Source organism: Falco rusticolus, chromosome 15, assembly GCF_015220075.1.
Source record: "Falco rusticolus isolate bFalRus1 chromosome 15, bFalRus1.pri, whole genome shotgun sequence".
Lineage (NCBI taxonomy): Eukaryota > Metazoa > Chordata > Aves > Falconiformes > Falconidae > Falco > Falco rusticolus.
The window spans coordinates 22,591,652-22,614,983 of NC_051201.1; the positions used below are offsets into that span (position 1 = coordinate 22,591,652).

Genomic DNA, 23,332 nt, shown 5'->3' on the forward strand with positions numbered 1-23,332 from the left:
AAAGACTTAATTCAGATTGTGTAATGAGAGGGCAAATCTGCATTTGAATTCATATATGTAGGTGGACTCTTAAATCTGTGTGAAGCTTGCAAATTATAACCTAGGGGGAAATTGCTTATGGTCTAGTTCTTTTTGTGCAGGGAAAATATGTAGATAAGACCACCACACTCTGCTGTTTTGTTGTTCAAAGAAGAATGAAGAGAAGGGGATGGTTTAGAAAGTGGGTGTGTAACAACCAAAATTTACTAGAGGTCTAAGGAAATGTGAAGGGGAGGAGGAGGAGGGAGAAGTGGTAGCCCAGAAGAGATGAGTAGATGAAACAGGTTTGTCAAGCACTATTTTTAAACCTATTGGTGGAATTTCCTGACCACCATGGGTTACGCTATAGTGCAAAAGAATCTCCTGGCTCTTTATAGCACAGCTGACCTTGCTCTGTTCAGCTGATGCTACTCTGAAACAGGAACAGAACTCACAGCAGAATACTTGGACACAATTTAAGTCTTGAAATGAGAGTTGAGTGTTTCCCAAGAAGTGCAAACTGTTGCCTTCAGGTCTGTGATGAAGCATTAAGAGGAATATTGCCTTTGCAAGTTATACTTCACTAAGTGAGTAGTCATAACAGTTTTGACAGAATAAGTGGTAAGGTCTGGGAAAGTTTAATCCTCTTTTTCTTTTTAATAGTCTTGAGAGAAAGGCGTTTTGAAATTGTTACAGGTCGCTGCCTTCTAGTGAAGGCTGCTCTTGAGACTATCTAATGTGACTGAAGCTCAGAACTTAATGTTCTAAAACTTACAGTCTTCATTCAGATCAGTTGTTGGATTTGGTTTTCAGTCTCATTATCTTCTAGCTGTTGCTTGAGTTGCTTTTCTTGTTTTTTTTCATTAGGTACTACTGACATCAGATAAAGCTGCAGCCAACTTCTCAGACCGTTCCTTGTTAAAGAACCTTGGCCACTGGCTGGGAATGATTACGCTGGCTAAAAATAAGCCTATCTTGCACACGGTGAGCTTCTGTCCTTACAGATTTGTTGAGCATGAATTGGTATGCTGTTATGAGGTAGCATAGGATGTTTGGGAAATTTTATCCCTTACTGGTGCCTCTTTGTGTGCGAAGTACAAAGTATGATTCCACAGTTGGTCATTAATTTAAGGCTTCTAAATATTTTTTTATATGAGAAGAGTTAGTAATTCTTGCCAAAATAAACGTCTCTTGTAAAATTGTATATCTGTAAATATTTGTTCAGAAAGTAACTGCTGCTTAGCAGTCAGTAAAATTCAAGGACTCTCTTGGCTTAACCTGGCCTTTATGTCCAATAAGGAAATAGTGTGTAAGTAGAATTTTTGTAGTGTGCTTGCTGTTTTCTCCATCCTCTTCCCCTTTTCAATTGTTGATGGTATTTTTCAGGATTTGGATGTGAAATCGCTACTACTGGAAGCATACGTTAAGGGACAGCAGGAATTGCTTTATGTAGTTCCATTTGTTGCCAAAGTCTTAGAATCCAGTGTCAGGAGTGTGGTAAGTGACTTGAACAATAACTTCTGTCAGCAAAAAGTGGCAAAATCAGTATTGCAGAAAGTAATTAGCTTTTTTCACAAATTGAAAATTGAATTAATTTCATGGAGGGAATGAAAAGGGGTGTAAGGACTTAAAAGTGAGGGAGTGAGGTTCTGGGAAAAGTACATGGCCCATGCATTTTTGCAGTCTAAATAGGTGGTGTCAGCTGAACTGTGCTGTGGTATCCCCGATCAGAACTCTGTTGAGAAAAGGAAAGGGTGCTACTGAAGATGTGCTAGGATATATTCTTCACTATTTCTTTTAAATTCCTCCTACTCCTCTTTGATCAGCTCTTGTCAGTTCCTCTTGACAGAACTGATCTCTTGAAAGGACCAGGTCATTGTGTTTCCAGTTCAATGGTCAGCTAGCTTCCTAATCCATTTCCAGTCAGACAATAGTCATTTTAACCCTAATTGCAGCTGTACAAACTTTTCCACAGCTGTATGCACACATAGCTGTTCATCTTTCAAAATTTTCCAGTCATAAGTTATCTAGATGGTTCAAGAAGTCTATATAATACTGCTTTCCTCTTTCTCTTGTAGGTCTTCAGGCCTCCAAACCCATGGACAATGGCCATTATGAATGTTTTAGCTGAGCTACATCAAGAACACGATCTAAAAGTAAACTTCTATTTTTCTTTTCTATACCTACTGAATATGAGATTTTCCTGACATACCAGTCAAGAAGGATGTTGCGAAAGACCAAATTTCACTACTTATGGGGAGAATTGGGCATTGCTTAATTTGATAGAACTTGGATGGAACTTTTCTTGTGTGAGGTCAGCATGCAAGATACTTGCCTAATCCTTAGTCACTATTAAAGTCTCTAAAAGGCATGGGGTTAAGAATGGGAAGCTTGGGAATCCAGTGGCCCAGTAAATGTTTCGGGTATTTTCCTTGTCACATAACCTAAACTAGAATTGTTGTGCAGCTGAATCTGAAGTTTGAGATTGAGGTGCTCTGCAAGAATCTTGCACTAGACATCAATGAGCTGAAACCTGGAAGTCTCCTGAAAGATAAGGATCGTCTGAAAAATCTGGATGAACAGCTGTCTGCTCCAAAGAAGGATGTGAAGCAGTCAGAAGAGCTGCCACCCATCACAACAACTAGTAAGTCCATTTCATATAAAATCCAGACCCACACTACAGAAGTTCAAGTAAGATGGGTTATGCTATTGCAAAGAAGAATGTGAAGCTACATACACTGTTGTTAACATTGCTGAATGCTTGGGAGCACTTGAATAATTTTGTAGTAGAAGTAGGTGTACCGAGTTTGGAGATGGGACAGGAATGGAAGCCATCCAGAGAGCTAAATCTACATATGCTGTGTGTAGCTGCTACTTAAAAGGGAGTGAAGCAGGATGATCTATTAACAAGACATCGGGGGCTAAACTGTGTCATAACACACATCTCTGAGGCTGGTTTGGTACTAATCATTGGGAAAAGAGAATAAAAATGGCTTGATAAGCCTAGGAGGCTTCATGATCAGACTGCAAAACCTTTGTTTCTTGGTCACTTGCTGGTTTAAGTGACAGTTATATGCTTCCAGTGTAAGTATTTGCTTTTCAGTAATGGTTCAATACAAACACTCTTGTATTCCACAGCTGCTTCTACAACTCCAGCTACCAGCACCACTTGTACAGCCACGGTTCCTCCACAGCCCCAGTACAGTTATCACGACATCAATGTCTATTCTTTAGGAGGGTTGGCTCCACATATTACCTTAAATCCAACGGTAAGTTTTAGACCTGGTTTGGTTTGCTAAAAGAATTCTTGCCACCAGTGTTGGCACAGATCTCAGCTGGTGGGAGCAGCATTTTATAAGTTGAAGTTACTGAAGAGCCACTTCTCAAAAGCAATGGGGAGAGTGAATGCTAACAAGTAATCAAATGGAGGACTTCAGGGGTCATTAGTCATTGCATTAGGAATGTTAGATGGTCAAGTGATCTTCACTGTGACATGAGTAACCAATTAATTTCTGGCAATAAGTGTCAGTTGGGATAGTTGCTATTGGGACTTAAGTTTATAAGGAGCTTCTGTACTCCAGTCAGCAGCTTAGCTCCTAAGTTAGTCTGTCCATTGTGTTCAGCTGAGACTTTGGAAGAAAAATGGTCGTGTCTCAGTTTCAGAATTACCAAACGTTGTGATGGCTGCACATGGAATGCAGGAGTACTGCGCTGTAGTCGAGCTGTAACAGTAAGCTTAATTGTTCAGAAAGTGTAAATGTCTAGGGTAGATGGGATTCTAGTTTACTTTATTCTCACTTAACTTTCCCTACTCCTCCTCCAGATTCCACTGTTTCAAGCCCACCCGCAGTTGAAGCAGTGTGTGCGGCAGGCGATCGAGCGAGCAGTGCAAGAGCTTGTCCATCCGGTGGTCGATCGATCCATTAAGATTGCCATGACTACTTGTGAGCAGATAGTCAGGAAGGATTTTGCACTGGATTCAGAGGAGTCACGAATGCGTGTGGCTGCACACCATATGATGCGGAACCTGACTGCTGGGATGGCCATGATTACCTGCAGGGAACCTTTGCTGATGAGCATAGCTACCAACTTGAAAAATAGTTTTGCTACTGCGCTGAGGGTAAGAGTCGCATCATCTGAAGCTTATTTCTAGCTTCTAGGACTGTAGACATCCAGCATTAGCAAATAAGTGCTCCACACTGTTGACTTGTTGATTAATTACATAGCTTAACTAGCATGAAGGTTAGTTTAGTGGACAAAAGTCTCATGAGTCTTGCAGAATTACAGTGAAAAAACTGTGCTGAGATTACAGCTTTATGTCAAATACTTAAGCTTGTAAGGTGGATCGTACTATGTTGCACACAAACTTGTTGACTACCTTTTTTATTTTGCCCTGACATTATCTCCAGTTTGATCACATCATGAAAGCCTTTGAGTGCTTATCTTTCTGTGGGTTTTGAGGTAGGAAAGCTAGAGTGGGGAGGAATGAATTGATTCTGGGTCTTTGTGGTGATGTCTTGGATTGGTTCAGCATGCATGCTTCAGGCAGATTTTATTTTACTTGTTAGCAGTTACATAGTTGAGACTACTGTTCAGTTTCTGAATTCATTGAGTTTTCTAGAGGCTGTTTTCAGGTCTCTGGTGGGTTGACCTTGGCTGGACACCAGGTGCCTACCAAACTGCTCTATCACAACCATCCTCAGCAGAACAGGGGAGAGAAAATAAGATGGGAAAAAAAATCCAACTTGTGGGTCAAGAAAAAGACAATTTCATTAAAAGGTAGCAAAAGTCACACACACAACCCAAAAAAACTACTTCCCATCGGCAGGTGATATTCGACCACTTACTGAAGCCCTGCTTCTCAGGATGTGTAGCAGTTGCTCCAGAAGACAAATGTCATAAATAACAAATGCCTCCCCTTCCTCCTCCTTTCTCCTAGCTTTTATATCAGAGCAGATGTCGTATGGTATGGAATATGCCATTGGACACTTTGGGCCAGCCATCCTGGTTATGTCCCTGTCCTGTCAGTCTGTGTGTCATCATCCCCAAGATTTTGCCCGCCCACAGCCCTACTGGTGCTGGTGGGGAGGCTGGAGACACAGCCTTGATGCTGTGCCAGCGCTGCTCAGCAGCAGCCACAGCACTGTTGTGTTACCACCACCTTTCTAGCTACTGATACAAGCACAGCAGCACGAGGGCTGCTACAGGGCTCAGCCAGGTGAAATACAGTCTCTTAGCGAACAAAGTTTCAGCTAAAGTGGTAGCTTTCCCTTCTTGATTAAGTAGAACAATTCACAAACTGCTGGGCAGAACAGCGGCTGCTACCCAGACTACTTCCTGTGCTTACCGTCAATGTTGGCAACTGACACAAGGCTGTCCTTTCAGGAATTAAAAAAAAAAATTAAGGAGTGCCTACCTGTTGCCTGTCGTCATTTCCCATCGGTGGCAAGCAATAGTGCAAAGGCCCTTTTGCATTGGGGTTTCTCTTGCATGGTAGCTGGCTCAAGGGCAGGATTTAATGGTCCAAAGGGAGCACAAAATGTGAGCAAGAACTGCATCTGCATGTATGGGATGGGTAGGACCATGGTGTAACCCCCAGGCCTCAGCTGCTGTTGACCCTTCGTATACAGAACTTAAAGTAACTTGATTGCAGAGATGAAGAGCAGGAAAAGCATACAAATACATCTTGTTCTGTCAGTCTTAAACACAAGGATGGGAGTGAACAGTTGTAGTGCTGCTTTGTGAATGTGTGAGCTGAGCCAGTGACCACTCTTGGCTGTGCTAATTATGATTCAGAGTTTGGATGTCAAGCTAATAACTGTAAGAGAAAGCATCGTTATCCTCTGTTTAATAAAAGGGGCACAGGTGCCCCTTTGGTATACAGTCTTGCTGTGGTTCATCAGATAATTACTACGGTTCATGTAGGGAGGTAGTGGGAGAAATGCAGGTTACCTTTTGGGTGGTACGAGAAGGTAGAGATGTGACACCTGAGTTGTGGAGGCAGGGTGAACACAGACTGGTGTTCCAGCTGTGCCTATCGACCAAGGTATGATGTACCACTGAAGAACGTGCCTAAGCAACAGTTATTCCAGTTTTGTGGAAGACTTAGTGCTGTGTATTGCGGTGTTTGCAAAATGTCGTAAATGCTCTGAAAATCTAACACAATAGTAGTTTTTCTTGTATTCCTGAAGATGTACAGCATTGATACAGGATCAGTTGTAATTGAAGGAAGTTTTCTTGAGGGGTAGTTGTAGAAACAATGAGTTGCAGAATGCTGTACGAGACATCTAAAAACTTGACGTCTGGCTTACTGTATGAAGTGGGGTAACTATTTTATTTGAGAGAAGTAGTGTAGTACTCAGGAATTAATGAAAGAGGGGTAGATTGGAATGTTTGCCTTCATATGTGTATTCCATTTCCAGTGGGAGTTGCTGCTTTGCACCCTGGAAAGTAAGTCTGTCTGTTCAGGGTACTCATAAAGCAGAAAACTTGAACCAGAAAGGGAACCTGCTGAAAAAGGCCTAGGACTACTGTTTTGCATAATTATTGATGCACCTTTATATCTTCTGATTACAACCTAGGAAGTGGAGAAACTTTTGCACTGTGATGAGAGGCTTGCTTTTCCTGCATCAGCATCTGTTGTATGTGCATCGGTCTAAAGCAGGGCTTTATTTCTATGCCTGGAGATAGGTTGGTGGAGAAGATGGAGAATCTCCAGCTGTTTTGTTCGTTGTTGAGAGTCTTCACTGTCATCTTGCCTACATGTTTTATTCAAAGCTATGCAAAATTAAATTTATTGTTGTATGTTCCATGCAAAGAGAGCACATTACTAAGAGCATTCTTTTTTTTATTGCTGATGTTCTGTAGAGGCAGTGGTGCTGATTTTAAGGCCGGTGATATACTGGGAAAACGTACAGCCTTCACTGTTTGTTCTGGTTTTCAATAGGCAGCCTCCCCACAACAGAGGGACATGATGGAACAGGCAGCTGCCCAGTTAGCACAGGATAACTGTGAGCTAGCATGCTGCTTTATCCAGAAGACTGCTGTGGAAAAGGCAGGCCCCGAGATGGATAAGAGGCTGGCAACTGTAAGTATGGGACTGCTGTGTTTTAAATGTATTATAAGTGCTCATATACATCCAGACTCAGTCTAAAATTCAGTGTGGTTTTTGGGTGTTTTCCCCAGGAATTTGAGCTCAGAAAACATGCTAGACAAGAAGGTCGTCGGTACTGTGATCCTGTTGTGTTAACTTACCAGGCTGAGCGGATGCCGGAACAGATCAGGTTAAAGGTGAGGATATTAACTGAGCTTCGTTCTGATGCTGCTCTTCTCCACCTTCTGCTAAGTGGATGGCGCAGCTTCAGCTGAGCAATCCCCTATATTGTTAGTTTTGTCTAACAGTGCAACTGCTGTTAGCTTGATTAGTCATGAAATGCATGAATATGGTTTTCCAAAATGGGTGTTGATACAGTTTTCTGCAATTGCTTGAGGACATTAGAAGTCCTCTCCCTTGTTCTGTGCTGTTCCTTTCACTGAAAGGCGACTGGTCTGTTTTGTTGTCTTGTCTCCTTTATATTTTCTTTTCTTAAAGGATATACCATGTGCTCTCAGAGTACTTCTCTTGTGCATCAGACATGCATGAAGCCATTATTCAGTTATTCCTGTTTCTGGGAATGTGCGTTGCAGTTGTAGAGCAAAAGCCACCTATTAGGAAGTGTGGCAGGAGGGAGAACCTCAGTGCACATCAGCTGATTCAAACTTCTTGATGTCTAGGCCTCTGTTTCAAAGAATGTGACTGAGCAAGTTACCTGTTACATAAACTGCCCTCATTTCTGACTGCCACAGTGCTTAACGAACTTAATGTTCTTTTCCTTGCAAAGGTTGGAGGTGTGGACCCAAAACAGCTGGCTGTTTATGAAGAGTTTGCACGCAATGTCCCTGGCTTCTTGCCTACCAATGACTTAACTCAGCCTACAGGATTCTTGGCTCAGCCTATGAAGGTAGAGATTTCTGAATTAATCTGCTTGAGAGTACTATAGCACTTTTGGTGAATGTGGCGGAACTCTCATCCTTTGCTAGAAAACTAGTAAGAATCAAACATTTGTATTGCTTGGGAATAGTGATTGAAAGTTGTGTTCATTTCAATGTCAAACTAATGGCAACACCGCTTATATCGAGTCCTTGGGGATTTGTAACCCAAACTGGGATGAGATCTGCAAGTTATAATTCCTATGTGTAGCTCTAGCAGCACCGAAACATTTTATTCAAATCTCAGATTACTTCTGCAGGAAGATTGTGGATGGCAAGCATGGATTTTGAGACAATGAACAGGTTTTTGTATGCATACTTGGTCTTAAGGACTGCAGGAATTGCTTGCTGGTTATTTCCATAGCTTAATCGGCTCATATTTGTGTATTTAAAATGCCAGCTTAAATAACCACAGTACTGTAGAAGTTTAAATTCCAGATGCTATGATTTCTGAAGCAGAAGAGCCAATCAGTATTGGAGTTTCACAAATGTAATCCTTGCAAAAATCGTTCATTCCCACTTTCTCTTAAGCAGCAAGCTTGGGCTACAGATGATGTAGCACAAATCTATGACAAATGTATGACAGAACTGGAGCAGCACCTGCAGTCCATTCCACACACCCTGGCCATGAATCCTCAAGCTCAAGCGTTGCGCAGCCTCTTGGAGGCAGTGGTGGTGGCTCGTAACTCCCGTGATGCTATTGCTGCACTTGGACTACTGCAGAAGGTGAGTGTTAACAACTCTTCTCCTGTAACAACTTGCCTAGAGTTTATTTCTCATCTGGTTCGTGGATTGTCTTGCTGGTGACTGTGTATCTTCATGCATCCTGTGGAACTTGCTCGGTGAACAATACTGTACAACTGCTATCTTTGGAAATTCGGTAAATAAAATTAGAGGGCTGTGTTGTTCACTTGGTTTATCGTACTCCTGGTGGCCACGCTGCTGTGGAAGAAAGCAGGTAGAGAATCCTAGGGCTTAGGGGAGTTTTGTTCAGATGTGGCAAGTAGAGAGCTGTTGCACTCCAGAATGGTCTTTGATTTCAGGATGACTTGTAGGCTAAGACAATGTTTGAACTGCCCTTGTAGGTAGATAGTTTTGAGCGTAGTCCTGGATTTAGTGGCACACCTGGGGATTATATTTTGCAGTAACTGATAAATTAGTATGCATGGTGGGTTGACCCTGGCCAATAGCCAAGCATCCATCCAGCTCCTTGCTCATTTTGCTTTCCTGCAGGACAGGGAGAAAAGAAGAGGGAAAGCCAGATGACTTGTTCATTCAGATTCTGATAGTTTGCTATGGAAAGCAAAAGCTCTGTGCACAAATAAATTAAAAAAATAAACCAAAATCACTGCTTCCCATCAGCATGCAGGTGTCTAGCCAGTGCTTAGAAAGCAGGGCTTCAGCATTTGCTTGGGAAGGCAAACATTACTATGAATGCCCCTTTCATCCTCCTTTCCCTGAGCTTTTATTGCTGAGCATGATGTCATATGATACGGAATATTCCTTTATTGTTTGGGTCAGCTGTCCTGGCTGTGCTGCTTCCCAACCTCTTGCTGATTCCCCAGCCTACCCACTGGTGGGGGAGGCAGAGCAGGAAAGAAAGTCTTAATGCTGTGCAAGTGCTGTTCAGCAACTAGTGAAATGCTGGTGTGTTGTCAAACACTGTTTCAGCGCACATCCAAAGCTCAGCACCATATGGGCTGCTACGAAGAAAATTAACTCCATCCCAGCCAGAACTATAGACTATACCAGGTGGGGAGTGTTACAGCAGGCTCTGTGAGCTTAGCTGGTGTCAGTGCCTGTGTAGTAGTGCAGAGTGTAGTGACAGATGCGGAGAAAAATCCATTTGAGTATAGTGGAAGGATCCAAGAACAGTGGCAAAACAAAAGTAGCTGAAAGCTAGAAGGAAAGTCTTTGTTCTTGACAGATAGTGCTGTTAAAGGATCCAGGCCTGATGAGGACTTGACTAGGTAAATTGGACTGCCACTGCAAGACTCCTTCCCTTTTGCTATAGACCAGTACAGATGCATCTGAGTGCTGCAGCTCTTTTTCTAAAGAACCTGATAGCTGACCTCTGGCAGGTCTGTAAATTTTCTTTCATGTAGTTTTTCATGACTCGTATGCAGAATTGCTTGTGAGGAGGCACTGACTTACGGAAGCATGAACGAATGCAGTCTTTCATACAGTTTGGTGTGTGTATATAAAGCCAGTGGGGTGTAGAGAGACCATAGGCTTGATTGTGGTAGGACAGCTGTGTACAGTGAATGTGTAGGTGCCATAGTAGCTGGTAAAATCCCACACAGACTTACCAAAGAGCATGATAACTGATTTGGTTTTTGCATGTCTGCTGAGTCTTCTGGTGTTAACTCTTGCTGATGTAATTTGCAGAAGATTTGGAAGAGGACTTGTTTTTTCCTCTGCTAACAGGTTGCATCTGTTCTAGGCTGTAGAGGGCTTACTGGATGCCACCAGTGGGGCAGATGCTGACCTTCTGCTTCGCTATCGTGAGTGTCATCTGCTTGTGCTGAAGGCTCTGCAGGATGGCCGTGCATATGGATCTCCATGGTGTAATAAACAGATTACTAGGTCAGTTATGAGACAACAGGAATATTGAAGTAGCTTTCATCACCTTTGGGGAGTTACTGTGTTACTCTGAATCACTTGCCAGTTAATATTTTGCATTGCTTCAGTTTGGACAGACAAAATAACTAGCTCTTGTCAAAAGCAACTAGATCTTCTGATAATGCTGCTTCATCCTAGAACATGATGGGTATCTTTAGTGGAATTAGGCATTAGAGATGATCTGGGAGTCTCTTCCTCACTTTATAGAGAATGTCTCTATAGGCTGTCACAAATGATATGACATGGCATATGCCTGCAGCAGAAGCACTAGTGCTTCATCTAGGCAGACGTGCCACTTTGTCCTTAGAAGAAAGGCTTCTTATACTTCATCAACTGAATCTTCATCAACATCAATCTTGAAGGGCTGTTGGACCAGTTGTGCAGGGCAACAAATGCTTGAGGCTGATGACTGTTCTGAACAAAAACATTACCTTAGAGAATGCTCTACAAGAAGCATCTGTTGGAGCTAAGTGATGAATCACAGTGAATGGCAGTTTCTTAAGTGTTAAAGTTGCTTCACTTCAATTGTGTTTAAGTACACTTTTTAAAAGAAGTTCAATCCTTCAGGTGCCTGATTGAATGCAGAGATGAATATAAGTACAACGTGGAAGCTGTGGAGCTGCTAATCCGCAATCACCTTGTTAACATGCAGCAGTATGACCTTCACTTGGCTCAGGTAAAGAGAACAGAGATCCTGCTCTTTGGAGAAAAGTTACGGTCAATCCACTGTAAGACTCGTGGTTGAACTTTCATTTTTAATTGCCTTTTTCATGTTGACAGTCGATGGAGAATGGTTTGAACTACATGGCTGTGGCATTTGCCATGCAGTTGGTAAAGATCCTGTTGGTGGATGAGAGAAGTGTTGCTCACGTAACAGAGGCAGATCTGTTTCACACCATTGAGACACTCATGAGGATTAATGCTCATTCCAGAGGAAACGCCCCGGAAGGGTGAGATTGAAATACTGTGCAATATATTACTTCTCTCGTGCTCACTTATGATTAGAACTTTATATAGGCAATGTCTCACATCATTCAATCATACAGTGTTAAACTTTAGGGCTGCAATCCTGTGTAAGTTTAAACTGTCACTCTGATGTAATGATGCTGATTTTATGCCAAAATACAGGCAGTTGCAGTATAATGGCAAACTGAATGCTTTAGCAGGAAAATCTTTGCACTGTGCTCCAAAAATACCATGGTACCATGTGAGAAGCTTGCTTGAGTTCCTACTTTATCTGAAATTTAGGCAGTATTCTTACCTGTTTAAATTGTAACTATCTAGGTGTTAAAATCTTAATCAAAAGCAATTCATCAAATTAGACAATCCTTCCTGGTTTTTTAGACAATTTTGTTTAGAAGCAATCATCCACCGATCTCACATGGTTTGTGTATCCATGAGCAGATAATTGGGTAGCAAATGTGACAGCATCTGGCAATACCTATGGGACTTGCAGGCCTCTTAGTAATAGGGTGGAAGCAGCTGCTGCTGGATTTGAGAAAGACGTGGATTGGAGCTTGGAGAACTCCTGGATTACTGTGGGAGCAACCAGCAGCTGGCTGGTGGTGGTGGCAGCGGCTGCCACTACCAACACAACTGCTAGTGGGAGGTCCCAAAACTGAATTCCTTTTGTCTGCAGTTGGTGTGGGTAGACTGTCGTTGCTGTATGACTTGAATTTCACTGCAGCAAAATCTAGTGCCCCAAGTCAGGCTGTTCAGCACTGGCGTCTCACTGTCTGGGAGCATTTTAGGGCTTCCGAAGTCTGCAAAGTGAAGCTGTTTCCAGTACTTGTGATACTTTGTTGCAGCACATTTACTGCATGAATTGGAGTGGAACTTCAAAGTTGGTGTGATTTCAGTGTTCCTTCTTTCATCATAAATGCATCTGCTTTCATGACTAACTTCTGCTTTTCTGGTGAGGACTGGAAGATAGGAAGATTTAGCATAAGAAATAATTTGCTTGCTTTCAGCTGTGTTGACTGAGCTTCCAGCACGGGGAGGAGAAATTCTAACCCAGCTCTTGCTCTGGTTTCTTGCATTAGATTACCTCAGCTGATGGAAGTGGTCCGGTCAAACTATGAAGCAATGATTGATCGTGCTCATGGAGGTCCCAATTTCATGATGCATTCAGGAATTTCTCAAGCCTCTGAGTATGATGATCCTCCAGGTCTGAGGGAGAAGGCAGAATACCTCCTGAGGGAGTGGGTGAACCTCTACCATTCCGCTGCAGCGGGCCGTGACAGTACCAAAGCATTCTCTGCGTTTGTTGGACAGGTAGAGCTTTTGGAAAGAAAGGTGCTTTTTATTCAACATAAGTAGGGTGTGATGCCCTCCATTTTTAAAGCAGTGTTATAACCCATGTTAGGCATCCTTTTGAAACTTACAGGTGTATAGCAGTTGACTAACAAAATTTTGTCTGGTTTTGATGGTAAAGTTCTGTAGAAACCCTTATCCTTCACCAAATCATGTTCTTCAGCTACTGTAGGAACAAGCTGTCAGTTCAGATCATGAGTTTTGGGATAGGTTTGGTGGGAAGAGAACTTCAGCTGAGTGCACTGTTGGGAATAGTTCTGACATGCTCTATGTAATGAAGCTTGACTAGTGGTGCTCCTTACGGGTAACAGTAAAAGCTCTTGACAGCCTACAGGAGGAAATGTCTTAGAGATGTGGGTGAATTGTTTTGGACCATGTGAGCAATGGAATCCTTTTTCTAACTGGAACCATTAGAATGAAGAAAAACTGGCAACTTTATTAGCTAAAGTGGTGTCTAGATTTAAACAGCTTCCAGTGCTTCAGGGCACCTTAACAGGGGTTACAAACAGCACATGTCTGCCTTCAAGTATGATTGAGAAGAGAGATGCCCTTAGTAGCCCAGCATGTGTGGCAACAAACTCTTGAATCTGCAGTCATCTTCCTCAAACTGTGTTTCTGGCAGCTTCTTGACTGTGGCTGCAAGGAAGCTGCTGATTTAGTCTATTTGTATTGTGTTCTCTTAAAATACCTGTGTTAATACCACAGAGATGCTACAGATTTTGCAGCTACTAAGGAAAAGAAGTTCAAGCTACAAAGTATGCATAAAGATCTTGACTGATGCAGTGATTTTTCATGCAACTTTAGTGTCCTTGTGTACTGGCTTGTAGCCATCTTTGTTTTGGTTAGGTTTCTACTGTACAGCATCTTTTTGAATGATGTTAACAGGTCTTGTGTTAAACCCACTTTTTTTAAAAAAGTAACTTACCGCTTCACGTGCCCTTACTTTTTTTTTTGATACCTTAAAGTATTCTTAGAAAGTGTACTTTGGTGTAGTACACTCATACTCAATGCACTTTTGACATTGATTCACGTTTACCACACTTGTTTGCTTACCTTTTTGTTCACATTTGATCAATTTGAAATAGCAATTGAAATATATCAAAGTGCAGTGGTTTGTGTTGGTTTTTTCTGTACAGGTTTTAGCCATGGGTTTTAAAGGAGTATTTTGTAACAACTGTATTAAAAAGGTTTTATTACTGAACTTAAGTGATTGTAATTTTGGTTGCTTGAATTAAGCATTGCTTTCTTTCCACTGGTCTTTAGGACAAGGAGCATAGAACTTTGAAGGCAGTTAAATGTATTACTTTAAAAAAAAACCAAACATTTGTCCAGAACTGCTGGAAGTTACCAAAGAGTTAGCGATCATGGTGTTTATATAGTTTAATGTCTGTGCAGGAGTTTAGAAGTTACATGCTTTTTCAAAACCCAGAGGTTTCCTGCACTGTAATTGGTTTCATTTTGATGGCTTTCATACTGTGGATAATAAATGAAAGTAGGTCTCTTTTTGTATGTATATTATGAAAAATACTACCCCAATGCAAAACAAAAAAGCCCACAGAGTCTTTCTGTGCATGCGATGTTCCTGTAAGGAGAATTTACCATTCAGATGCAGTTGGCTTCTACAGAATGTTGCTGCAAAGTAGTGATGGTTCTGAGCTAGTAGCACAAGGTCTGCCCTTCCCAGAGCTTGTACCCGCTGTGTGGGCTCCAAAAGGCCCGACAAACTGAACTGCTTCTGCCTCTTGCTGTCCTTCATGCAAGGTGGAGTGGTGGTGGCAGAACTAATACCAAAACAGCCTCCTCAGCTATGCTGATGCTTGAAAAGAAGTAGGATCAAAAGACTGTTTGGGAGTAAATGTACTAAAATTGTGTTGTCATCCTCAAGCTACTTTGAAAATATTAATCTTGTGGAAAAGTAGCACAGAGATCTTGCTACTCATCTCTTGAAAGTGTGCTAAAAATTGTGCCAGGCAAGGTGGGCGCTTTATAGAGTATGCGTTGTTTGAAATAAGTTGTAAAATAAACTTTCTGTGGTTACAGTTCTGAGGTTTTTTTTTTCCTTTCCTGGGTAGATGCACCAGCAAGGAATCCTGAAGACAGATGACCTCATCACCCGCTTTTTCCGCCTTTGCACCGAAATGTGTGTTGAAATCAGCTATCGTGCTCAGGCTGAGCAACAGCATAATCCTGCTGCCAACCCCACTATGATTAGAGCCAAGTGCTACCACAATCTGGATGCCTTTGTGCGACTTATTGCACTGCTAGTGAAGCACTCTGGGGAGGCCACCAACACAGTTACAAAGATCAACCTCCTGAATAAGGTTGGGAGCCCTTTTTGTACTTGTTGCATTTCAAGTGAATAAGCAGGTGTGCCTTTGCTGAGAGCTGTGCAATGTAGACTTCAATACAGGCTGCTGCTGAAGAACCAGATGAGGCTTTTAATGGGTTGGTTTACTGAAATGATAAACTGTTGAGTGGAGCATCAGGATGCCAAGTGGCTTTCCTGTTCACAAGGATTTAATATCAAACACTCCTGAAATTCACCTTTGTGTTTTGAAATGAAAAAGTCAACTGCTGTTGTTTTGAGGCATTAGAAAGTGTGGTTTAACACTGGTGATTCCTGGGTGTCTGCCTTGATTTTGTGAGGGCCTTGCCTGTACTCTTTAAGCTACTTGGTTTATGGCTGTATGGTCTTAATTACTTAAAACCTTCTAATGCTGCCTAGTCAGTCATTCTGACTGTGATCTGTGGGACGGGGGGAGAAAATTACACTGGCTGGGAGTTGCTGATATAGATTATAATATTAATTTATGGAATGCTTCCCGTAACTAGAATTTTTGGTTCTTGTTAGAATCTACTGATTTTCTTTTACTGATGGTAAAAGTATTACCTGTAGGCTGACTTGCAAAGCAGTTCTTGCTGTCACTGCTGAAGTGCCTTGATCTCTTTAGGTTCTTGGTATTGTGGTGGGAGTTCTTCTGCAAGACCATGATGTTCGGCAGAGTGAGTTTCAGCAGCTTCCTTACCATCGCATTTTCATCATGTTGCTGTTGGAATTAAATGCTCCTGAGCATGTGCTGGAGACCATCAACTTCCAAACACTCACCGCTTTCTGGTATGTATTTGAGATTGGCCACAATGCTCATCCTTTCCCAGTAGGATCAAGGGTTTTCACCTAAAGGCTGTCAGACTGTTCCTTTGTGGTGGCTTAATCACATTTGGAATAACTGGTTCTCCTATAGACTGTCCACTTCCTTTTGTTAAGGAAGATGACTGGTAAAACCAAGATGCTAAAATGCCTTGCTTTTGGGGGCCGTGTATGTTTTCCCTCAATGTTACGAAAAGCAATCTTATTGCTGTGCACTTCTAACCTGCTCTAACTTTTCTTTCAGTAACACATTTCACATCCTGAGGCCTACAAAAGCTCCAGGTTTTGTTTATGCCTGGCTGGAACTGATCTCCCATCGGATATTTATTGCAAGAATGCTGGCACATACACCACAGCAGAAGGTGTGGCTGCAGTTTATCTCTTCTGAGTTAAAAAGCTCACACGGATGCTTATCTGGTGTGGTGCTGTTTCACATCTCTAGAAGTGCACTAGTAGCATGGCTGTTCTGTTTTTGTTTTCCGTATTCACAGTAACCTAACTGCATGGAGCAGAGTCTTTGTGTCAATAAACTATGGGTTATAAGGTGAATTGAATTTAATAAACATGCCTTTGTCGAAGTGTGGAAGAGCTGTAGTCTAGACTAAATACTGTCAACCTGGTATAGCATGTTGAGTGTTCTGGAAACACCTATAGGATGCGATATGCAGCTAAAGCCTGTGATGTGAGCTGTGCTGCACTTGCTGCTAGAGCTAGCAGTAGGACATAACTTTGATCCAGGTTTATATGAAGACTAATCTAATTATAGTTTTGAAGCCAAGATAACTGCTCTTCATTGCATGTTTTCCACCTGCTGTTTATTTCTTGACAGGGTTGGCCTATGTATGCCCAGTTATTGATTGATCTTTTCAAGTACTTGGCTCCTTTCCTTAGAAATGTGGAACTCACCAAACCTATGCAAATTCTTTACAAGGTAAAAATAAGTCAGCCAATATATGGTACTTCCAACCAAAGTTGTCTGCAAGTAGTGGTGTTCTGGTAGCAAAGTGGGATTTACTGGTTTTATATCTTAAGTTAAATGCAAATCTGGTGTGGGACAGAAACGGGCTACCTTCCCAGATTAACATTAACAGGAAGAAACTAATCCTGTGACATAGAAGGTGGCTTTGCAAGCTTCTGGGCAGTTTCTAGTTAACACATTCATTTTATATTATATTTTATTTCACAGGGCACTCTGCGAGTGTTGCTGGTCTTGTTGCATGATTTCCCAGAATTTCTTTGTGACTACCACTATGGGTTCTGTGATGTGATCCCACCTAACTGTATTCAGCTAAGGAATCTGATCCTGAGTGCCTTCCCACGGAACATGAGGCTTCCAGACCCTTTCACCCCCAATCTAAAGGTAGAACTTATGAGTTTGATAATGGGAAACTTTAATGCTCCAAATACTCCTTATCCAGTTTTTTGGCAGAGACTGCAATTTTGGGAGCAGTTTAACTGATACTTGGATTAATGCAACCATTCAAAACTTAACAGGTAACTCAAAACTTAAGTGACACAGCAGCTAGCAGAAGCATTAGCTTTTTTTTTTAAAGCAGGTAGATTTCAGTTGTGTTCATAATGCTGTTTGATGTATTCCATACAGAGCAGGATACAGTCCTTGTCCCGTATGGGTTTTGTGGCAGTTGGAAGCACAGAGCTTGCTTCTGGTCTGTATGGCTTTGTTGGCACCCATACTTGCTTGGCTTGCTTACAGAGTCTGTGCGGGTTCAACCTGGAAGGACAGGCTGTCAGGGCTAGTGTTACATGAGAACTGCTTTGAGAACCCAGCTCTTGCACAGGGAAAACCAGAGGGCTTTTCTTTTTCCAAAGGGATACTGACTTGATGGTGTCCCTAGATCTGACTGGCATGCGGTGCTGGAGCAAGGGCATCTTTATCATTTTAGTCTCATTTGTTACTGAAAAACACTCTTAAGCTGTCTTTGTGGCTTTGCTCTTTGAAAGTTCAGCCAATGGTTCTTGTCTCAGTTTTATTCAGCGCGTGCCGAATTGTACAGTTCCTGCTCCGCAGGATGCGTGATGATTGTGTTCGGTTAACTAATCGTTGAAGAGCTGGTATCAAAGTATTGTAAACAGTTTTTGAGGAGAAACACAGACACCATCTTATCTTGCAAATAAGGAGATAAACCACCATTCTGAAGCAAGCATTTGGCATAACATGATGAGACTTTAAGAAGTGTTAACATTATCTAATTAAATCTTTGGGCATATGCCAGCCTCCTAATTGAGGAACGATTAGAAGCAAAACTTTCTCACACTGCTAAAGCATTGTCTTACTACTCTTTCTTGCCTGAGCTCTGCAGGGTGATGGCAGTGAAGCTGCAATACTCATTCAGTGCATGGATGTTCATCCTTTAAAACTACAAAACTGTCTTGAGTGTAGATAGGAGATGTCAAAGGTGATGACTGAATTCCCCTATGGCCTTTGCCCTTGAACTCTTTTATCCTCTAGTCTCAGTTCTGTGAGATAGTTATTAAGTTTGCACATTAGAGACCAAGTTTCTTCTGATTTCTGCAAAAGTCTAGTGTTTCCTTTTCATTGCTGGTAGGAAAAAGTGGTTGACAGCAGTAGTTGATGTAATATCACTTACAGATCTGCTCTTGCATTTTGTTCCTTCAGAGATTGCTTATGGCTTAGCTGACTGGGTTTTCTCTCCACAGGTGGACATGTTAAGTGAGATTAATATCGCTCCACGAATACTCACGAATTTCACTGGAGTGATGCCCCCACAGTTCAAGAAAGACTTGGATTCCTATCTCAAAACCCGTTCTCCAGTCACTTTTTTGTCTGACTTGCGCAGTAACCTACAAGTGAGTGGCTGGTTTCTGAGGATGCTGAATTTAAATGGTGTAGGAAAAAAGGTCTCACTAGCTATGTTGCCTTCCTTTGTTGAAGGAGTTTTGTTGGTGTGTAGCAGGGATGTGTTCCAGGCAGTCGAAGAGCCTGTGAAAATGCATACTTCTCTGAATAATTCTGCTGCTGCTCCTTGGCAGGATGACTAAGTGTGTTAAGTAGTTTCAACCAGGTGGAATTTAAGGAAAAAGGAATGTTTACTTTAGTGACCCTAAAATGATCTAATTTAAAAGCAGTTGGTGTTATCTTCATGAACTGCCAAATGCTTATAGTGAAAATGTAAGGTTATCTAAAACTTTGACTCTTCTGTTCACATTTCTGCAGTGCACAACCTTGGTAGTCATTAGTGAACAATGTCAGAAAAGTCAGAGCTGATTGCGTCAGGCTTGCCTCTTTTTTGTCCTCAACCATTGGGCGATGTAGAGTCTTGTGGCTTCCATCACATGACTTCAGCACTGTTTACCCCTGCATTGTCTGAGATTGAACGGGTTTTATTGAATTTGACTGCTGTTCTTTAGCATCTGATTAACTTTTTGACTCCAAATGGATTCATTGTTAGAGAAATCTATGCATCTGCATGCTAATGCTTTAGGGGTTAAAAAAAAAAAAGGCAAAAGACAAATTGTCTAAAGCTCAATTCAGAATTGTTGGCCAGCCACATTTCATACATCACATGGCTTGGCTTGCAGCAGACTTCAGGACTGAAGCTGGACTTTCTCAGAGAATTGCTCAGACTGAAGCATTCCCACAGGTGCTGTGCACTTCAGCCAGCCCCTGGCACTGCTGGTGAATTCAGATTGCCTTCACCTGATGTTTGTTTCTTTGAGGTAGGGAGTACAAAAATTGTCTGTTGGGTCTGTCAGTGCTTTGCTGATGCATATATATTTACAGCTGCTGTATTACAGAAGGGTAAATGTGAAATTGAGTTTGCAGATGTCTGACTGGTGTCTTCTGTGTAATCAAGAAGATATTTGGATGCTGTTGTTGTACATGCTGTACCTTTGATTGCTGAAGGAGTATAGAATGCTAATGTTTTTCCTATCCTTGCTATTAGGTATCAAACGAACCTGGCAACCGCTACAACATCCAGCTGATTAATGCACTGGTGCTCTACGTAGGTACTCAAGCTATTGCGCACATTCACAACAAAGGCAGCACACCCTCTATGAGCACTATTACACATTCAGCTCACATGGACATCTTCCAGAATTTGGCAGTAGACCTGGACACTGAAGGTGAGCTGGAAACATTTCTGGTCTGTGCAGATGGTCTGTTTGAGCTCTGAGAAATACAGAGGATCATTTCACGTAGCTGCTAGTGAACTCACAGGAATAAGTAATGCTACGTTAGAATATTAAACTCCAAATACAAGAGCATTATGAAATCTTATGTTCTAGCTATTCAGGGGAATAAGAAATTAATGAAGAGGAATTTAATTCTTACTGCTCCATCAGTTTAGATAAGGCTTTTTCATATTTTCAGTTGGCTTTGTTTCTTGTACCTTCACAAGCCAGGCTTGCAAACCTTTATCTTAAACACTGTTCCTTCTTTATCCCTTTTTGTGTGTAAGGGAAACCATACGTACCCACTGTTCCTTTTCTGCAGGCCGGTACCTTTTCCTGAATGCAATTGCCAATCAGCTGCGATACCCCAACAGTCACACCCACTACTTCAGTTGCACCATGCTGTACCTGTTTGCAGAGGCCAACACTGAGGCTATCCAGGAGCAGATCACTAGGTGAGAGGGAAGGCATTTAACTTGCCAGCGTTCAGCTTTTTGCTTTCCTTCCTTGTGTATTTCAGGTCTTTGAGCTGTAACTGTCATTACTTTTGGATTTCAGGGTTCTCTTGGAACGACTGATTGTAAATAGGCCTCATCCCTGGGGTCTCCTTATTACTTTCATTGAGCTGATAAAAAATCCAGCATTTAAATTCTGGAACCATGAGTTTGTTCACTGCGCTCCAGAAATAGAGAAGTGAGTATAACTTCACCACAAAAATCACTAAAGCAGTGTATCTGAAGCAGGGCCGGAGTTGCACCCTGAGTTTTTGGTGCTTCATAGTGGAAGTGCCATTTGCTGCCCTAAATGCACCTAACGCTGCTTTGCTTCTGTGTTCAGGTTGTTCCAGTCAGTTGCACAGTGCTGCATGGGGCAGAAGCAGGCCCAGCAAGTAATGGAAGGGACTGGTGCCAGTTAGATGAGCTGCATCTTGCATTGTAAGTGTGCCAGCCAGGAGGTCCTTATCCCATCGGCTGACAGAAGACTCTGTAAGGCTCCTCCTGACCTTCCCAGCCCCCTTGATTGGGTAGACGCAACAGACCCTGGGTGAAAGTCTTATGTGGGCACGTTCCAAAGTTCGAAACAAATTTTTGACTTTTGGCCAAAATTCAGAAGATGCTGTGAATATCATTTTGAACTAGTGTAAATACAAGGAACAGAAACGTTTGTCTGGACTTTTGGGTTTGTGCAAACTGTGTAAAAGGCAGGTGGGTAACTGGTGCCTGTCCAGCTTGTAATAAAGGGGCAGCTGCTGATGCCAAGCACTTGTCTGGGGCAGACCTCCTTGTCCTGACATTCCCAGACTCCCAAAGAATATTGAAAAGCCAGTTATAATATTATATGTAACTTATTTTTCTTTATGTGGATGGGGGACCTTTAAATCACTTAAGTTGTTTTACAAAAAAAAAAAAAAGATGGATGTGTTCGGAATATGGGAATACTATGGAGTATGGGAGGGGTGAGGGAGGGGTTAAGGTGCAGTGTTGCTTTTCCCCTACCCTCATCGGGTGCTGACAGACAGCAAGTGGAGTGGCAGTCAGAATGCCTCCTTTCTGTTGGAGAAGACACACCTCAGGCCCTTTGGGAGAGGGCCAGCTGTTTTTAGTAAAGAAACCAGAGACCAGGCCTATAGCTTTTTTTTTTTTTGACACTTGCAAATTTTGGAAGGTGGGGGGTAAAATCTAGACCTTTTCCCACCCACCCCCCACCCTGTGACCACACAGTATAAGTTTGTAAAAAAAAAAAATAAAAAAACCAAAAGAAAAAAAAACAAAAGAAAAAACCCAAAGGACCAATACAGCCCATTTTGTAAGGATTTTGAATGTTTTGTAAAGTATTGGTCCATGTGTTGTATTTTGTAGCCTTTCTAGTTCTTGGGCTTTAGTTCTCCCACTTCTTGTATGTATGCATACTGTAGTTACACATTAAAGTCATGACATGCAGCACGTGCCACTGTGCTTATTCTCTCCAGTTCCATCCTGCCTGGCCAGTTCATGTCTTTTAAAGTGTTCCACTCATCCCAAACCAGGAGTTTTCCAGCATGTTTTGGGCACTGCCTATTGCAAGCAACGGGGTTTGTTTTCTAGCTTGAGGTTAGAGGGGAGAATTACTATGACTAGGTAGGGTTTTGCTTTGATGTGCAGAAGGACGACTCTGTGGAGACTGAAATACCACAGTTGCAAGTTCATGAGCAGAGTTTGTCTGACAAACTTGTGCTAGAAAGGAAATTGCTTGCAGTGGAGGGATACAGAGCAGACAGCAGATCAGCTTAATTCTTAACAATTTGTACCCTGCTGTGATAATGCCTTGCACAGATCCTTGCTGAAGGGTGTTGGTATCTGCGAAGTTGGTCTGTGGCTTCAGTGTGGCCAATACTGCAAAATCCTTTAGCCTCTGCCTTGCAACCTAGCAAAATACTAGGAAATAAAGCTTCACTGCTTGCTTTTTAGAAGCAGTACTAGTTTGTTGAAGCTAGTTGACTGCTGTTCTATGGATGAGGAGGTCAGGATTTCCCACTCAGGTTTAAGGGATTGTGTACCTGGCTGTGGTTTTGCTGCACAAAGCAAAAACTAGTTTTGAGGGACCATGGAGCCAGCTGTGCCAGTGGACTGCGGCTCACAGGGAATCCTCTGTTTGTGACCTGTTTCTAGGCAGCGTTTTTCAGTCAAGCAGTAGTCCTTTGCCAGCTCCTGCAGTTCCCTGCCATTTCTTTGGCAGGCCAGCAGTTGTACTGAAGGCCGAGCCTTTTGAAGTTGGAAGTTTTTGGTCCTGGTGTTGGCAACTCCAGCTTACTCTTCCTCCTGTATTGGGTTAGGATACAGAGAATGACCAGCAACCAGGTTTTTCTTCATCTAGTCCAGATGCCATGGGATTTTTTTTCTGCCATCTAACTAACAAACCATATGCAGAGCTTATTGACTTGTCCTAAGGACTGGAAGCTCAAAGGTGTCTCTGGTTCTGTACTAATGCTGCTGTACATGACTGGATCCCTTTAGGCTTTAAAAACTGTTAGACTGCTGTAAAGAGGGGGTGGAAGGTGGACAGCACTTG

General features: G+C 42.2%; 1 protein-coding gene and 1 non-coding gene across 12 annotated transcripts in view; both read left to right on the plus strand.

The window, feature by feature from the left end:
• Positions 1–22,000, plus strand: part of CNOT1 (CCR4-NOT transcription complex subunit 1) — a 61,335-nt gene extending 39,335 nt beyond the window's left edge. For 5 of the 11 annotated variants that reach the window (XM_037408637.1, XM_037408642.1, XM_037408641.1 and 2 more), the window contains exons 26-49: positions 886–1,002; positions 1,405–1,515; positions 2,097–2,174; positions 2,485–2,662; positions 3,157–3,287; positions 3,842–4,138; positions 6,965–7,105; positions 7,204–7,308; positions 7,899–8,018; positions 8,578–8,772; positions 10,490–10,632; positions 11,236–11,344; positions 11,449–11,618; positions 12,711–12,963; positions 15,054–15,302; positions 15,933–16,096; positions 16,374–16,491; positions 16,959–17,060; positions 17,316–17,489; positions 18,809–18,958; positions 20,056–20,236; positions 20,607–20,739; positions 20,843–20,977; positions 21,122–22,000. In XM_037408637.1, the coding sequence (XP_037264534.1) occupies positions 886–1,002; positions 1,405–1,515; positions 2,097–2,174; positions 2,485–2,662; positions 3,157–3,287; positions 3,842–4,138; positions 6,965–7,105; positions 7,204–7,308; positions 7,899–8,018; positions 8,578–8,772; positions 10,490–10,632; positions 11,236–11,344; positions 11,449–11,618; positions 12,711–12,963; positions 15,054–15,302; positions 15,933–16,096; positions 16,374–16,491; positions 16,959–17,060; positions 17,316–17,489; positions 18,809–18,958; positions 20,056–20,236; positions 20,607–20,739; positions 20,843–20,977; positions 21,122–21,200 (3,633 nt within the window). In that variant the 3' untranslated portion in view covers positions 21,201–22,000. The remainder of the gene's footprint in view (positions 1–885; positions 1,003–1,404; positions 1,516–2,096; positions 2,175–2,484; positions 2,663–3,156; positions 3,288–3,841; positions 4,139–6,964; positions 7,106–7,203; positions 7,309–7,898; positions 8,019–8,577; positions 8,773–10,489; positions 10,633–11,235; positions 11,345–11,448; positions 11,619–12,710; positions 12,964–15,053; positions 15,303–15,932; positions 16,097–16,373; positions 16,492–16,958; positions 17,061–17,315; positions 17,490–18,808; positions 18,959–20,055; positions 20,237–20,606; positions 20,740–20,842; positions 20,978–21,121) is intronic. The other 6 variants (XM_037408647.1, XM_037408646.1, XM_037408645.1 and 3 more) reach the window with 3 other exon arrangements.
• LOC119158082 lies at positions 332–468 on the plus strand. Its single transcript, XR_005107757.1, has one exon. It is a non-coding gene; the product is annotated as a small nucleolar RNA SNORA46 (small nucleolar RNA).
• Positions 22,001–23,332: the final 1,332 nt, after the last annotated feature.